Genomic DNA, 18,367 nt, shown 5'->3' on the forward strand with positions numbered 1-18,367 from the left:
AGAGTAAATTGATGCCTTCTCATCTTATGTGATTCTTATTTTGTTTCTATAATTTCTTCATGAAGGACCTGCTCAATGTGCTTAAAGCCTTCCTGGAGTCCTTTGAATATCACAATTTAGCATATGGTCTTCCATCTGTTTCCAGAAGAATAGAAAAACTAATAGATTATTATTTACAAAAAAAAAGATGATTAAGAAGACATCAGTCAATTTTGTCAACATTGTCAATTTTTGCTTATTTTCTCATTTATAAACATTTTTGAGAATTGTCAATGGGTACCTTAAGGGTATCCTTCATGAAAACATAAGGGAACAAGTAGACTTTCAGTGAAAACTTTCCACAGCAGGTTACATCTTCATAGTAATACGGTTGATTAAGAAGTATAGAAAATATAAGATCTCACCATGTTTATCATTTTTTTAAAAATTGGTAGAAAAAATGCATCTCTATCATCTTTACTCAAATGAGGAATTTCCATATACAAATATTAAAATGTTACACAAATGTTAAAATCATTCAAGAGGCTATGATAGTCACTACTAGGGGAGATCATTTCATTGATCTACTAAGTATGAATCTCAAGAAAAAATAAGACACATGTTCTTGTAAATTGTTCACAAGTGTCATAGAAGCTGACCTACACACAACCCAAATAGAAGAGGGATTTCCTGTCAATAGCAAGGTTGTTCAGATACTACTGTTTATACATGACATTGTTCTGATTACATTGAGCTCCAGAATGCTACAATGATATACATAGTCATTAATTGTTTTAGTTAGTGGTTAGGTTTTTTTCCCTGTGTAGATGTGTAAGCAAAAGTGGCTGAAAAAAAATGTATGTTGCCCAGGTAACATTAGTGGAATGTAAAGTTCACTGTGATAATTGATCATTACGTATAAATTTGGACAGGTGTTATAAATGGATAGTGAGATGAACTTAGAATTGAGTAGGAGAAAAAGATCAGATTATATCATTTGGGAATTTGCACCTCCCTATTAGGGTCTTAAGTTGCTCCCAGCCATAAAAGAACAGCTCTTTAATGCTAAAGTTCTGCCATCGATGCTATATATAATCAAGTCATGAAGGTCCACTATCTCAGGAAAATCAAAGTTGAAGATTCCAAATGTCGATGGAAAGATGCATGGTGCATGTAAAGCTGTAGCATTTTGCCAAAGATAACTTGTGGGTGAGAAGCAGTTTTAAATTGAATTTATTAAGGACTTTTTGTGATTGAAATCTTTATTGATTATCTAGTAATGCCCAGGTATAAAAATTTCAGTCTGAAAATTTTGGAGGAAATGTAGATGAAACCAGTAGTTGCCTATCCTTTAAAAATAATTGAATTTATCTTATTGTTGTTCATATATTTTGTTTCTTTATTACCATCAATTCAAAATCTATCCCTACCTCCCAAACTTCCTTTTGTGACAAAGATGAACAAAAGCAGTTCAGCAAAACCAGTTATCATCCCACCTCTGTCTGACAGTATATGCAATATTCTTCCTCCTCTGTGAGAAGAGGGAGATGCATTTTCTCAGCTCTTCTCTAGGGCTAATCTTGGTCCTTACATGGGATTCAGTTTCGTTTTCCTGTTCTTTCTTTTTGCATTCTTGCAGTCTTTGCAACAATTCCTGGTGTTCTACATTTCACTCCATATCAGTTCTTATAAATCTTCATATGGTTCTCTGAATTTTTCATAGTTGTCATTTCATATAACCAGTTGTCTATCATTTTAGCACAAACTGTTTTCAGATAGTCCGTAATGGACCTTAGAATTTTAGGAGCATCTAAGCAATCAAATAAAATTTGTCAAAACATTATCAGAGACCTGCAGTTGTTTCTTCCACAGTAATGTCAGCTTCCTTTGTTATGCGGTGATACCTATCACAGTTGAAATAGTGAATTTTGCTTTTTTGTAAACCAGAGTCTGTCCAACTTTCAAAGGAGAATTTGTTTCATTTCCCTTTGTATAAGCTGTTTATACAGCTTTAATTATACTTGATCCATGAAGTATTGTCCATTGTTTACACAGAGCTTTAAAATAAATGTCCTTATCATTGCAGATTAGAACTCTTTGGAGTATGGGGATGTGCTGATTGTAATCCCATATTTCATAAGTACTACATATACTGCACAGGTTCCTGAGGAGTTTCATTTCATTGTTGAAGCTTGGGGAGTTTTTATGATGTCAATGGAAATTATTCTTTAGGGTTTTTTGGTTTTAAAAGGTCACTGTGGTATTTCTATTCTGTTTGCTAAAGTTCTAGTTTAGGAATTGTTTCTTGGGAACACAATGTGAAGGTAGTGGAGAAAAAAACTGGGCCTAGGAGTCAGAAGGTGTGAATTCTAGTCTCAGCCCCACCATTAGTGAGCGGTGTTACCAGAGGCAAGTCATATCCCCTCTCTGGGTTTCATTTTTTATCTGCAAAATGAAAGAGTTGGATTCTATAAGGCCCTTTTTGTTGCATACATTCTGGATTTTAAGATAGCTTGTCTACTAGAATTCTATTCTCTAAAGCCTCTTTCCAGGATTTCTTAACCTAGGGTTGGCAATTTTGTTTCTTGTTGTTGCTTTTGCTTTTTTTCCATTTTTGATAACTTTTTTTTTTTTTTGCTTTTTGGAGGGCAGTTGGGGTTAAGCGACTTGCCCAAGGTCACAAGGCTAGTTTTTGTGTTAAGTGGCTGAGACCAGATTTGAACTCAGGTCCTCCTGACTCCAGGGCAGGTGCTCACCTCACCGCCCCCCTTTTTTTTTTGATAACTTTTTCAATATAATTTATTTGGAAAGCCTATGGAAAAAATATTATTCTGAAGAATCTATAGGCTTTGCTAGATTACTAGAGGGGTCTATGACGCAGAAAGGTTAACTCCTGTTCTAAGGCCTTTTCTAGCTCTAATATTCTGTGTTAAGGTCCCTTTGATCTGCTACAGTCTACAGTAGGATTCCATGACTTTTCAGTCATTTACAGAATACCACTTATAATTCCTGTGAGTAAAATCTTTGTATGTTTCTGGCCCATATTACTAGTAGATATATTTGACACTTTTAGGTTCCCTACTTCCACCGCTCCCCAACCCTCTCAACCCTCCCTTGTCTCTTCTGGTTTTTCCATTGTAGTTCTCTAGGAATTTATCTGTTTGTTTTTCTCTCTTTCCCTTTTTTTCTTGTACGAACTAGTAGCAGCCTTTCAACCAGTTTAAACCTTTTATTTTAGAAAAAAAATTTTCATTGTAACTACTTCCATATTTCACCACTTCCGGAGCTTACTTTTCTTTGTTGTGCTTCATTAGTTTCAGGAAGCCATTGTGTAGAAGACCTAATGTACACAAAAGAAATATTCCCCTGATATGCTCCATTTTAACCTCCTTTTAAATGCTCCTTTCTCTTACGTGAAGGTACCAAGAACAAAAAAGAATGGAATTCTTTGGACTTTTAACTTTTAATAGGCTAATGAAATTTCTTTTACATTTATAATTTATACTCAAATAGTTATGATTAGAAAACAATACAGCAGAAGATTTTCAAATATCTATGCATTTGGGTAATTTTTTCTAGACAGGTCTTAAACTCTGAGCGGCCAGGACATTTTTCCTGCTGATGATAGCTAAATTTATGATATGTTAATTCAGTTAAACACGTTTATTTAATCCCTCTCATGTACATGGCCCTATCCACAGACAAAGATGAATAAAAGTCCTGGACAAGGTAGAGTGTAAAGGAGCCTTAGAGGCCACCTTTGCACAGTCCTTCCATTTAACAGATGAACAGCTTGAGGCACAGAGAAGGGAGGTGACATGGTGAACTTGTGCCAGAACTGAGACTAGAAAAGAGGTCTCCTGACTCCCACTCCAGAGCTTCTGTTGGATTGTGTCCTTACCTACAGTAAGCTTATAATATTTGAGAGAAGAGGACAACTCTGACCCATACTAGACTGTTATAAATAAAGGGCCATAAGAGACTGGAGGATGAAGGGATAATTTCTACCTGGGAGGGTATCAGAGAAGACTTCATGGAAGAGGGGATCCCTGAGCTGGGCCATTAAGGTTAGGGAGTTCTAAGGGTATACTCTTCTCTCTTTATGCTTATATAGCAGCATGATGTAAGGTGAAGAGAGCTAGACTTAGCAACAGAAGACCTAGGTTTGAATCCTGGCTTCAGTACTTATTAGTTAGATGACACTTGCAGGTTTCTTTATCTCACTGAGCCTCAGTTACTTCACCTAGAAAATGAGAATAGTAATCTTTCTATCCTATATACACTTCACAAAATTATGAGGAAAATGCTTTGTAAACTTTAAAGTGCTGTATAAATGTGTGCTATTAACGTAGCATCTATTGTCCTAAGGTTTATGCCTTTCTAGCAAAGCTCCTCTCTCACACAAACAGATGATTATGGATTGGAGCGATTTCTTTTCTAGTTTTTGGGAAGAACTTTCACTTTCAGAAAGCTAGCGACTCTATGTTTTATTTCACAATTGACCTTCCCTTAGCCTCAGGCAAACCCAGTGACTATTAAACATTGTTAACTAAACAGCACAATTCATGTTGAAGCCAAACAGCTTCTCACTGTACTTTTATATTTATGCTTTCAGGCAGCTGAAAAAATTGGATGAAGATAGTTTGACCAAGCAGCCAGAAGAAGTGTTTGATGTCTTGGAGAAACTTGGAGAAGGGTAAGTGTGCCACCCAGGATGTTGGGATCACATAGCATATGGCATATATTAAAGCAGGGATTTGCAAAACCATGTGATACATTTTGAGGAGGTTAGTTTTCATTTTAGATGGGACTCTCCTGTTCTCATGGAATATAAGCCTGAGATGTAATATAGGGCACCTTGGTCATTTGTTTACTGCATCTGTATAAAATGAAATCACAGCTAGGACAATAAAGTTCATTATGGTTTGTGAGAAGACCCAATATGTTCTATTTTTAAATGTTATAAGAAACAGCATGACAAATGGAAGTCCATGGGCTTAGAGTTCAGGAATTAACTCCTACATTTATTAGCTGTGGGAATGTGAACAGCCACTTCATCTGTCTCTTCCTCTGCAAAATGGAGATAATCTTGATACAACCTACCTCATAGGGTTGTTGTGAGGAAAGTGCTTTGTAAAACACTGAGTGCCAGAAATGTGAGCTAATTGCCAGTTTCCCTTTAAAATCAGCCTTTTGTCATAAACATGTTCATTATATGATTCTTTGGGTGTCAGACTTAATTGAAAGTGATGGACACAACTCTGCTGTAATGGTAGAGTGAATCCTGGGTTTCCTTCTGTTTATTAATTTTTTTTTTTGAAGGGGGAAGGCAGGGCAGTTGGGGTTAAGCGACTTGCCCAAGGTCACACAGCTAATAAGTGTGTCAAGTGTCTGAGGCTGGATTTGAATTCAGGTCCTCCTGACTCCAGGACAGGTGCTCTATTCACTGCACCACTTAGCCACCCCTCCTTCTGCTTATTCTTGATGGAGTACCTGCCTCTTTGTAAGGAGCTCCAAGAAGCCTCTTATTGGAAGTTGAAGAATGTCTGACTCTTGAAAATGAAACATAACAAGAAAACAAAAGGCAGTGCCTAGCTACATTGCTAAAAAGGGAAGATCAATATGGCCGGAAGACTATCATTGCCTGGCAATGGCAGAAGTCTGAAAAGAGAATTTTGCCTTGGTTACCATTCCTGACTTCAGCTTCACATCTTGTCCTTTTCAAGGTGACAGCCTCAAGCAAGACATTTGTTAATTAAGTAGTACTTGTGGGAGGAGATAACTTTAGTGTCTGGGCCTGATGCAGTAGCTGCATGTATATAATAATACAGCAGAATGTAGTAGAAGGGGCACCGGATTTGGAGTCAAAACCTTTTGTCTCTATAAGTCTCAGTTTTCTCTCCTATAAAATGGAGGTTATACAACCTACCTTATAGGCTATAGTAAAGGGGATAATAATACTTCAACTCACTACTTTTGCCCAAGTAATGAAGAGGGTAATAATCCTTGCAAAACCTCCACCTGTGCCGAAAATGAAGGATATGAGATAAATTAGAGATAGTGCCTTAGAACTATAAAGAACATATAAAAGGCAGCCATGATTACAATGCTTGGCACATGAAAAGTGCAGTGTGCTTGTTTCTTTTGAATGGCATAAACTCAAGCATCCTCAAACAGTGGTCAACATTTGTGCCATCATATTTAAGGCAAAGAGGCTGTAGCATGGAAGAAGATTGATCAGGCCTAGTTAGGTGGTCTGGCAACAGATAAGTTGGGAAGTACCACTTATCTCCCTCAAAAAAAAAAAAAGTGAAAATAGAAGAATGTACTAGGAATTATCCATGAAATGAATTAAAATGAAGATTTTTCTCTATTTTGATTTAAATTCTCAGCTGTTTCTGGCAGAATACTTAGAAGTTTCCTCCTACAAAAGCTGTCCTGGAGAAAATAGAGCATTTGAGTCCTTTCTGTCCTTGCTATAGCCTGCTTGCTCTTTAAATAAAGAACCAAGGTTGCTGTTCTCTTCCATTGGTCAGACTGCAACTAATACAGAGATTTCTATTACTGGCAGTTGCGTCTGGACAAGCAAGATTTAGGAAATAGCTGAAGACAGACTTAATCAGAAATTCCACTCCAAACTGGAGTTACCCCCCTGCCCATATATGTGACTTGTTCAGAACATGAATGGACTATATAAACCAATTAATTGACTCTTGTTTCATTACATGCAGATCCCTCTTTAAAGGATCGGGTTTAGATCTTGAAGATTGTAGCAGTTTTATTGTTTGAGGAAGTTTAGGTCTAGAAGCATGGCATGGTGGAGGGATCTCTAACTTGGGAGCCTGCAGAGTTCTAGGCCCAACTGCATTACATACTTGCCACAGACTTGTGGCTTTCTTCTTCCTTAAGATGAAGGGTTTGGGGTGAGGAGGAAGTGATGTCACCCCAGCAGCCGTGCCCCGGATCTCCCCAAACACATGTCGGTTGCAGGGCCTCACCATGCCACTCCCCATAGCCCTGCAATCTCTCCTGGCCAAGCACAGCATCCTCAAACACATGGAGCCCAAGCCAGAGGAAGAGATCGTTGCCGAGGACTATGACAATGACCCTGTGGACTACAAGGGCACCAGGATCGAGGGCCTGCTGCCCAACTGGTACAAGGTGTTCGACCCAGTCTGTGGCATTCCTTACTATTGGAACATGGAGACAGATCTTATGTCGTGGCTGAATCCCCATGATCCCACCTCTGTCATCACCAAGGCAGCCAAGAAACTCAGAAGCAACTTGGATCCAGAAGATAAGCTAGACTGAGGCTATGGAAAGCTGGAAAGAGAGGAGATGAAGGAACAGCGTTACCCCTGAAGGGAAGAATTGGTCTCCTATCCCAAAGACAAGAAAGCCAGCTGGAAGGATAAAGAGTTGGATCCTATGGACCCTAGTGCCTATTCTGATGCCCTTAGAGGTACATGGTCTACAGGTCTCCCCAAGTGGAAGGAGGCAAAGACAGGGGCTGATACAACAGCAGCTGGGCCCCTGTTCCAGCAATGGCCATACCCCTCCCCAGGGGCAGTGCCGTGGGCCAATGCTGAGGCCTGTCAGGCCAAACAGCAAGAGTAAGACAGCCCACCCTCTCCTCCAGACCCCCCCTAACTCTTGTGTTCATAATAAAGTGTTTGCCTTTAAAAAAAAAAAAGATGAAGGGTTTGGAATAATTGATTTATAGGGGACATTTATGTCTATGGACTTGGAGTCAGAAGAACTTGGGATGTTCATCTGGATATGTTCTATGGAATTTTATCCCTCCTCAACCTTTGTTTTCTCTTCTGGAAGACAAGGGGGTTAAAAAGGAAGATCTCTAAATTTTAGCCCTTTTGATCTGTGGAAATCTTTTATACGCCTGAACTGAAATCTAGATCCAGAGTTCTAGGCCCAACTGTTAAATGGAAATCACTTAATAGGTCAGAATCAGAACCCACAATCTTCTTTCCCTTTGTTTAAGGTTTTACGTTTTTAAGTCTTGCCTACTAGATTATTGCTTCATATTCTCATGGTCAAGTGATTGTTCCTACATCTTCCATACTTCCTATCAGTTCAGCTAATTTTATGAGCCAATTACATTTAGTCATGTTTAGCCTTTCTAGGCTAAAGCTAATCACTTGAAAGTCAGGATAATATATGTTTGTCTATTCCCTCCCTTTTGCAAATAACTTTATTGAATTGATGATGTGGGCTGGCAAATTTTCTCAAGCCTGAAGGAGCTTTCTTCTTTTTTTAATACTGTTCACTTGTCTGTCGTTTTTATAGTAGGCAGACAAGGATTTCGAGCCAAACTTAATTACAATATTTTGTAATTCTACTAATATTAGTTCACATTTTTATAGTACTTTTAGATTTACAATGCCCATTCCTAGCAACAACCATGTAAAGTATGTAATGTGAAATTATCCACACTTTATAAATAAAGAAATTGGTACTCATGGAAATAAAGTGTCTTGCTGGGATTTAGACTCTAGTCTCCTGAGCTCAAGTCCAACAGCCTTCTACCATACCACATCATTTTCTTTTGTAAAAGTTTTTGAAATAGAGGTATCCACAACTGTTCAGAATGAAATGAACCCTTTTCATGTTTTTGTGCTTGAGACATTGGAAGAGAGCCACATGGAAGGAGGGTCAGACTAATACCATTACATGTTGCTTCCAGGCAGGCGGATTTTGATTTCACATAAAGAAGAGTTTCCTAACAAATGAAATTGTCCAGTCATGTTATAGTCTGCCTAGAGGGAGAGTGAGTTCCCCTCATCTGAGATTATGTAGATTTATGTAGAGACTGGATAATCACTTGTAGAGGGATATTATAAAGGAAGATCTTTTGAAGCTCTTGCCAGCTTTGAGAACATAGGGTTCTTATTGTCAACATGAAAAGACATTCAATGAACAATAAAAATATGTTGCTCTGTCTGCAAGGATACTTGTGTTACTTTCTCACTAAAGTAGTCGTTGTCTGTCTGTCTTTCCCTGTTGCATTTGACTTCCTTTGATTGCCCGCAGAATAACTTGGGATTTAGCTGGAATTTGTGTTTGTTTCAAGCAAAGGCATTATTAAACATGTGTGGAGAAAAGGCCCTAAAATGAAATGCATGTTATTTCTTCTTCTGTCATTCTGGCTTTCATCTACTTATGTGCAAGATTGTTTAAATGCTTAAGTTCTTAAGGGAATACACACTGAAAAAAGTTTGCATTTTCTGTCCTTATCTCTGGCATTATAAGGGCTTAGGTAAAGTCCCTGCACATTTTGCTTGACCTGGGAACCTAGAAATATTCAAGCACAGAAGCTAGAGAACTACTTGACGGGGACGTTGTGGAGGGACTTCCTGCCCTGGGTGGGGGTTGGGCCCACAGGTCCCACCTCTAAGTTCTTCTGACTCTGAGGCCAGATTTTGGAGTGTTATTACTTGAGGGACATTTAAATATTGTTGCAAGTGGATTGCCAATGCTGGGAGGGTAGGGAATGACAAAGACTGTGGAGGAGTCATCTCTTAATTTTATATTTACATAATTTATTTTCAAGGAACTAGCTTTACAGCCTAGGCATATGGCTTTTTTAAAGACCAGCACTGTGACAGACAGGTCTTTTTAATGAAGACTTTCCTTGTAGCACTTCAGCTCTCACACAAGTTTTTGAGGGGTGACCAGCAGTGTGTGTGTGTGTGTGGGTGTGTGTGTGTGTGTGTGTGTGTGTGTTTTGGACAATTCTGGGCTATAAATTCAGAAATTGTAGGTGGTTTTATTCTTTAGTGTTTGGTCGTTTCTTGTTTCCTGGCTTGCTTTGGCTTCAACTTTTCAAACTGACTTTTGTCCTCCGCCCTCTATTGCAGGTCCTATGGCAGTGTTTTCAAAGCTATTCATAAAGAAACTGGTCAAGTGGTTGCAATTAAGCAAGTTCCTGTGGAGTCCGACCTTCAAGAGATTATCAAGGAAATTTCTATAATGCAGCAGTGTGACAGGTAAAGGCAGCAGGGTGTGGGTCTGGAAAGCGCAACTGTTGAGTTTATTGCATTATAGAGAGGTTGAATCCTGGAGGTAACACTCATATTTTGTGGAAGTAAGAACATGGTGGTACCACATTGCATATTCTGTTGCAGAGAAATATGATTCAAAGTGTATTTCAGTAGCTGAAATTGTCTAATATGTGCCCAGCCTAGCACAATTCCATTTTAATATTTGGCCAGTTGAAGAAGGAACCTATTTAAGAACTAGAAAGAAATGTCAGGGGCATGTATGTGCACACGCCTTGCCTTTTTTGATAATGATCTCTTTCATTTCCGATGGGGGAAGAAAACATTTCTGAGTGTCAAGTTAGGAGATTGTTAAAATTGTCCCTTAGGTAGGAAGATTAAAAAAATATTTACTATTACCATCCTCCCTACATATTCACCTTTCTCAGCCCTTAAAGTTTTGGGGCTTTTTTTTGTTTGTTTTAAATTCCAGCATTAAATAGTAAGTGCTTCTTCCTTTTTTGAGGAACTAAGACTTGTCAAATTCTACAAGCAGGAAGTCAGCCACACAGGCAACCACAAGAAAACAGATGAGTTGTCATGAAGTTCCATTAGCACTAGTGCTTTCATTCTGAAGTTAGCCACAGCAGGTCACTTCTTGGGGTGGCTCTGAGTCAGGTTCCAAGGTGCTATAAGAGGGAAGAACTCTAGTCCCAGGAGTTGAAACCTTGCACCTGTGGTTCCATTTAGCCTTCTAGAGTACGTTTGCTGTTAGCATTGAGGAAGAGGAGTTTTTTCCTTGGAAAATCAAAAATAATAAGAATTGCTTGTGTTACTTCAGAGCTGCAATTCACTTTCACATCTGTTATACATTTGATCTTTCTATCAGCCCTGTGAGGTAAGCTGGTCAGAGGTTATGATCCTCATTTGGAGATGAGAATACAGGCTCTGAGAAGCTAATAATAATAGCTTGTGCTTTCCATCTTATTACTATAATAATGATGATAATTATAAAGCTAACATTTATGTAGTACCTACTGTGTGTCTGGTACTGTATTAAATGCTTTTACAAATATGTCATTTGATCCTCACAGCAACCCTGGGAATTAGATGCTGTTATTATCCCTGTTTTACAGAAGAGGAAACTGAGGCAAATAGGTTAAGTGACTTGCCCAAGGTCTCAGAACTAGGGGGTGTCTGAGACTAGATTTAAACTAAAGTTTTCCTGACTTCATGCCCAGCACTCTTATCTTAACTGCACCACCTAGTTACCACAACTACAACAACCCCATGATAAATATTATTGTCCTCATTTTACAGATGAAGAAACTGAGACTCAGAAGGGTTCAATAACTTGTTTGAATCACACAGTCAGGACTGTGACTTCTGACTTTCAGTCTATTTCTTCTTTCCTCACATGTTTATTTATTTATTTTTACCTTTTGGAGGGCAATTGGGGTTAAGTAATTTGCCCAAGGTTACACGGCTGGTTTTTTTGTGTGGGTGTTAAGTGTCTGAGGCCAGAACCGAACTCAGGTCCTCCTGACTTCAGGGCCGGCGCTTTTACTCACTGCGCCACCTAGCCGCCCCTTTCCTCACATATGTAACAGAGGCTACAATTACACTAATTTTATTTATTTTTTCTTGTTATTGCTTGAATGCCAGATAAAATTCACATTTAAGAAAATATCCTTTTATTAAATAGGTCACTGTAGTTCATCCCATCCACACATCCCTTTTCCCAAGACAAATTATTGAACGTGTTCCCAGGTTACCTGTTGGAGTTTCCATGTATTTATTAAGCTACATAAATAGACAGTATATATCTAAGGGTATGTCATCAGTAGGTTTTTGAGTAACTACAGGGCCTTGTGATGTATATAAAAAAGCAGAGAACACCTTTCCCCTTCAGGACCTTACAGTCTAGCTGGAGAAATAAAACACATATGAAAAGATAACTAACAGTCCAGGGAGGTCTTTGATAAGTGTCCTGTGAATAGTGTTAGAGGATCATAGTGCCTCGGACATAAGGATGATCTGAAGAAATGCTTAGGTTAGATTGGAGCTCAGGGAAGGGACAGAGGACCTAACATGATGATCTGTCCTTATTTTTGTGACACAAGTAGGCCAGAATAAAATGTTAAAAGACTTAATTAGTATTTACTCTGATCCTTTCTGTTGTTATTGGCATATTGCCCAGGAAAGCCTTGTCATTTATAACTGAATTAGGAGACTGGATGTTAGCTACTTTTCTGTTACCATGCAACATTATTTAGACCAATTAAAATTAGATATAGTTGCACTCAGAGTTGACTGTGCCCCCTGAATGAGATTCTTAATAACTCCCTGAAAATTCTAAGAGAGAAATCTCTTTTTCAACTTAAGACCTGACATTCCATCTCTGATCCTGAATTTGAATAATTGAGCTTTGGAGCTGTGTGATTGCCCTCTGTATGTTTGACAGCATAATAAAAAGGTGGTGTTCTAAGACAGCTGCTAATTTATTCTCTCTGACTTCCCCAGCCCTCATGTAGTGAAATATTATGGCAGTTATTTTAAGAACACGGATCTTTGGATAGTCATGGAATACTGTGGTGCTGGCTCTGTGTCTGATATCATCCGATTACGAAATAAAACAGTAAGTTTTCCTCCTAGAACAACGCAGTTTGTTCCTGCTCTTCTGATACCTTCTTTTCTTTGGAGCTTTTTGTTGATTTGCATGCCTACGCCTGCCATGTCTATGAAGAGGACTGTCAGACTTCTCTTTTTTCCCTTTGGCTCTTTCCCGTAACTCCATCCCTGGCTATCCCCACACACTATCCTCCTCCACATTTTCTGATGTCTCACATATGTGGCTGTTTAAATATCACCTTTACATAATCAATCTTAGCACTGGTCTTCTGATTTTTTTTTTTAAATCTTGGATGTTATAGTTGGAAGGGACTTTATAACATGGAATTTTATAACTTGAAGTTATCTACACATTTATCTAGTCCAGTCCCCTTATTTTAAAGATTAAAGACGTGTCTTGTCCAAGATCACAGGATCATAGATTTAGAGTTGGACGAGACCTTAGGAGCCACTGAGTTCAACCCCTTCATTTTATACATGAGAAAACGTAGATCGAGGAGGTTCATTAACTTGCCCAGCATTGTCCCCTAGTAAGTGTCTTGAGGTAGTCTTTGAACCCAGGTCTTCTTGACTCCCAGGTCCATTGTCCTGTGCACTTTAGCAAGTGAGCAGCAGAGAGCCAGGATTCCTGCTGAGTCTCTACAAAGTGTTCTTTCCACTCACCTGTCATGGGCAAGTCTTAATCTGCTTTGTAAATCATTTGTAACGAATGTTAAATTTTAGTTAGGCTTCCTCCTGCCAACTCTACCACCTACATGGTGGAGACCAGTAGATTAGTACCTGGTCAAGGAATGAAATTAATTTCAATGTAACAAAATGTAATGGGGATGGCTAGTTTGCTACTGCTACAAAAACTATCATTTTGTGTTGCATTCCTTCAGTTCAGCAAATTTTTATTAAAGGCAAAATTGTACAAAACCCTGTACTAAGTTTTATATTATAAAAATCCTTACAGCAAAGGATCATATCTGGAGCTGAAAGGAACCTTGGAAGCACCTTCTAGCTCCTTTTTCAGAGGTTAGAGGACTTGCTATTTAAATGATTTTTGATTGATTGCCTCAGGTTATATCACTGGTATGAGGAAGAGTTAGGGTGCAAATACATACCGTGTTTCCCCAATAATAAGACACTGCCTTATTAATTTTTTGGAAAGAAAAACACCAGAGGGCTTATTTTCAGGGGAGGGCTTATGTTGTCCTGCCTCAGCTCTCCTCCGCGGTACTGCTCTCAATGGCGCCAGCAAGCAAATCACTGGGGAAGAACAGGATGACGCGCGACGCGCTCACTGCTGCAGCTCTGATTGGATGCAGCTTGGAGCGCGGCGTGCGTTTCACCCGGGGGGAGGGACAGTGCATACAGAGGGTACCGTAATGTAGCGTGTAGCGCAGGGGATCACCTTCACTACAGTAGCAATCTCAATAGGGCTTATTTTTGGGGGAGGGCTTATTTTAGAGGGATCTTACACAGTAAGGGGAGGGCTTATTTTCGGGATAGGTCTTATTATAGGGGAAACACGGTATCCTTGGACTGAGAGGTTTTTTCTGATGCCCCCCCTCATGAAACTTGCTGTTAGGGGAGATATTGACATTGACAACCGTTCATCAAAACAGAACAAAGAAAGTACATAAACTATGTTGTTTAAGGTCTAATGAGGGAAAGATCATTTCCAGCTGGGGAGATGAAGAAACTGCACAGACCAAGTGGTATGTGAGATAGGCAGGAATTAAATAGAAAGAAATTTTATATAACCTAGACCCTGCTGCCATTTCTTTGAAAGCTCTTTTAGTGGCAATAATGCTTGCTTTATTGAAGGGGTAAATTCAGTGGATGGGGCAGTACCTAATAAGTTTTTAAAAGTACATTCCCCAAAGTATGAGAAAATGATTGATTTTAAGAATCTCTTCCAAGTTTCCTTTTTAATAAGACAGATATTTGATCAGTTTGTATGAGGTAATATTCCTCCCCCTCACGGACCCCCCCCCCCATCACTTGCTTAGGGCTTCAGTTGAAGTGATAATAAATGGCAACGTGAGGATTTTAAAGTTTATAAGGCACTTCATATACACCATCCCATTTGAGACTCACAACACTCCTGAGAAATTATCAGTACAAGTAGAACTATCTCCATTTTATAGTTAAGGAAACTGAGGCTCAGAGTGGTGAAGGGATCTCCCCCAATGTTGGGTATGCTAGTAAGTAGAGCCAAGCATCAAAGCCAAGTCTTTTGACTTTTTTACCTGATATTCTTTCCATTAAAATACAGTTACATAAGCAAGAAAGGCAGCACATTGATCAGGTCTGGTGCAACTCTGAATTTTGAAATGAATGGCTTGTATAGAATGTAAACATTTAAGAAATTCTCTAATTACTTTGTATCTGATAGCTCACTTGATTCAAGAACATAGAATTAATGAGGCTTAAATCATGGGTTTGATCCTCGAGTGAATCAGTTCTCTTTGCTCTCCTTAATAACCACAGCTGGGAGCCCTGACTACATCTCACAAATGCATGCTCCTGGCCCTCAGGGAGCCTTGGTGAGTATGTGGAGAGAGTAGTACAAATCTAAGGCTAGTCCTAAATAATGATAATACCATACTTGGTAAGATACTTAAACCTTTGGTCTCACTGATGAAGACTGTTTCTTTAAGCAGTGCATATCACACCATATCCACACCTTTTCCAGAGCTATTCTCTATCCATAATTTTCCACTGATCTGTGATCCATTATTGTGGGCCCTCTCTTCAGTGATACAGTTTACAACACATCACTACCCATTAATCTTGTAGGACATTTGTCCACATCTTACGGCAAATCCTCCTAGTATATTCTCCTACGTGCTGGGGGTCTTTCTCTGGATTTCTTAACATTTGTGGGTACGAAGGGAGCCTGGGGATTCCTTCCAGTGTTTAATAATAATATCTACATTTTCAGAGTGCTTTACATAAACTGTATATATCTCATTGGATCTTTATAATAATTCTTGCCCTGTCTGCTTAATAGCATTATGTTCATGGTACCAATGAGGAAACCAGGGCTGAGAAGTTAAGGAAATTAACCCCAGGGTCATATAGCTAGTAAGTGTGAAGCCTAGACATGAACCTTTGGCTTTTGATTTCAATTCTAGTATCCTGCTGATGCCCAATTATCACAACTTTCCCTTAATACTACATTTGTTCAGTTAATCAGCAAGCATTAATTAAATACCTACTATGTGGTGGGCATTGTGCTAGACCCTAGCCTAGGGTACAAGGAATAAAACATTTTTTTCTTTTCTTATTTTATATTTGTTTTAATATTTAACCTTATGTTTCTTTTTCTTATTATGTATTTAAGTTTTAGTATTTAAGTCTAAAATGAAAAAAGGTTAAAAAAAGAATAAAACAATCCTACTCATTCTCAGAAGAATCATAATAATGGGTCACCCAAAGGACAGATGTGGAGAGACCCACGTATGGTAGACATAAGTAGATTGTAGCGTGTTACACTAACCATGACTTGTGTGCAAGTAGTGTAGGAGACCGTGTAGTGTAGCAAGAAAAACACTGGCTTTAAAGTCAGAGGAGCTGGGTTGAAATCCCACCACTGCTGTTTACCATCCTGTGTGATTTTGGGCAAGTCATTTAATTTACCTGTGCCTCAGTTTCCTCATTTTTAAATGAGAAAGTTGGGCTAGATGGCCTTCAAAATGTTTTTTTAGCTCTAGAACAATTATCTATTTTATTGGTGTGGGCATTTTTCTCACCAATGCAAATTGTTTATCCTCTACCATACTTGTTTATCCTCTGTAATCTTCTGCCATACTTTCTTAATAGATCCTCCATAGAGGATCTTTCGAGCATTCTTATATTCTTTTAACATCTCATGGGATCCTACATAGCATTAGACTTATTTGTTTTCTTTTATTCTTGCTACATTGCCTTCCCACCTCCGTCAAGGTGAGGGGGTAAGAGCTTATGGCAACAAAATCCCACTCCCCCTCAAGCTTATCTAACACCCCTTTTTATCCTGTGGTGGGTAGGACAAAGGCCCCTGCTATCCCTATGAGATGAGATTAAGCACTAGGCCACTGCTGCTCCATGGGTCTTCTGGTTCCTACCTGGTCTAAGCTTTCTTCCACTCCAGGAGGAAGTCCCAGGCTAGGAACAAGACTATTAAGACTCCAGATGGCTGAGATCTAGCTAAACATTCATACTGGTGGTAGGACACTTCAACCCTTTAGTTACCTGCTGTGTCATGGCATTGAGGTTTCAAGATTCAGGGCCCAGCCAATATTCCTAACCTTGTCTTTCCTCCCTGTCTTGACTCTGGGTTGGCTATGGTAGGTGGTCCTCTAAAGAGGAGAAATCTGGTTTCAGATTTCCCTGACCATGGTTATGGGGCAGGGGCAGCATACAAAAAGATGGTTTTTGTGACCAGCAGCCATGTCCCCTGACAAATAGGCACTGGTTTTGAGCCTAGGGTGTTGGCTGGTTGTAGAATGAAGTCAGGAAGGTGGGGGAGTGTTATCCATTTTAGCACTTGTATATTCTACCCTCTAGGAGTGGACTTTAAACCACTTCTCCCACATGTTTCCAATTCCTCTTTCTCCAGTGCCAGGTCAGGAGTAGGGGTAAGAGATGGTGTTGGATAAACTGAGGCTTTGGAAAATATAGCTGCTTAGCATTTAGGGGGCTCTCAATCATTATTCTTAGAAAGACATGGTAATATAATGAAAAAGAATGTTGGGTCTAGAATGGGAAGACCTAGTTTCAAATGCTTAACTGCTGGTTATTAATCGTATGAACTTGGGACAAGGCATTTAATCACTCTGGGCTTCAAGTTTCCTCATCTCTAAGAAATGGGAGTTGCCCTGGATGATTTTTAAGGTTCCTTCTAGCTATGAATCTGTGATCCTGTAATCAAGGACCTATTAGGATAGTTTACAGTGGGTAATACTTTATTTGTCATAATGACTTTAATCTCATTTTTCTTCTCTTTCCTCATGTACTGAGACTATACTTTAGTACAGTATTTACTTTTTTTGTTCCCATTTTTTCATAGTTGACAGAAGATGAAATAGCTACAATATTACAATCAACTCTTAAAGGACTTGAATACCTTCATTTCATGAGAAAAATACACCGAGATATTAAGGCTGGAAATATCTTGCTAAATACAGAAGGACATGCAAAGCTTGCAGATTTTGGAGTAGCAGGTCAACTTACAGTGAGTATAGAAATTATTTGTTTTGATAGCCCTTATCTCTACAACTATAATATAACAATTATTTATTAAGTGTATACTCTCTAGATATACACTGCCAGCCAGGCATAGGAAGGGATACAGATTTTAGATAAATTATAATCCTTGACCTTATTTGGATTAAAGTCTGCCCTGGAAGACACCAATACAAATAATTATAATATTACAACAATAAAGTTTCTGAAAGGGTTCTGAGATCTGAGAGAAATGATTGTTAATGACTGGAAGATGGCAGTTAAAGCTTGGAAGAGGTAGTCATTGAATTGGGCTTTTCAAGAATGAATAAGAGAGGACTGGTAGTGGTGGAGCCAAGATGGTAGAGAAGAAGCACTTACAGCCAAGTTCTTCTAACAATCCCCTCCAAACAGTTTAAAACTAATGCCTCTAACTGAATTCGGGAGTGGCAGAGCCAAGAGAAGGTTGGGGTGAGATATTTTTCTAGTCCAAGACAACTTAGGGAGTCAGAAGGAAAGGTCTGTGACACTGGGGGTGGGGGCTGACCCAGGGCTTCTCCCTGTGG

General features: G+C 39.0%; 1 protein-coding gene and 1 pseudogene across 2 annotated transcripts in view; both read left to right on the forward strand.

Moving 5' to 3' along the window:
- Positions 1–18,367, forward strand: part of STK4 (serine/threonine kinase 4) — a 116,018-nt gene that overhangs the window by 1,993 nt on the left and 95,658 nt on the right. For both annotated transcript variants that reach the window (XM_069071840.1, XM_069071839.1), the window contains exons 2-5: positions 4,595–4,675; positions 9,855–9,983; positions 12,498–12,612; positions 17,647–17,811. In XM_069071840.1, the coding sequence (XP_068927941.1) occupies positions 4,595–4,675; positions 9,855–9,983; positions 12,498–12,612; positions 17,647–17,811 (490 nt within the window). The remainder of the gene's footprint in view (positions 1–4,594; positions 4,676–9,854; positions 9,984–12,497; positions 12,613–17,646; positions 17,812–18,367) is intronic.
- LOC138149239 (polyglutamine-binding protein 1 pseudogene) lies at positions 6,931–7,620 on the forward strand (annotated as a pseudogene).

The sequence above is a fragment of the Petaurus breviceps genome, unplaced genomic scaffold (assembly GCF_028583685.1).
Source record: "Petaurus breviceps papuanus isolate PSGF00001 unplaced genomic scaffold, PetGlider_PUasm1.0 90845, whole genome shotgun sequence".
NCBI lineage: Eukaryota > Metazoa > Chordata > Mammalia > Diprotodontia > Petauridae > Petaurus > Petaurus breviceps.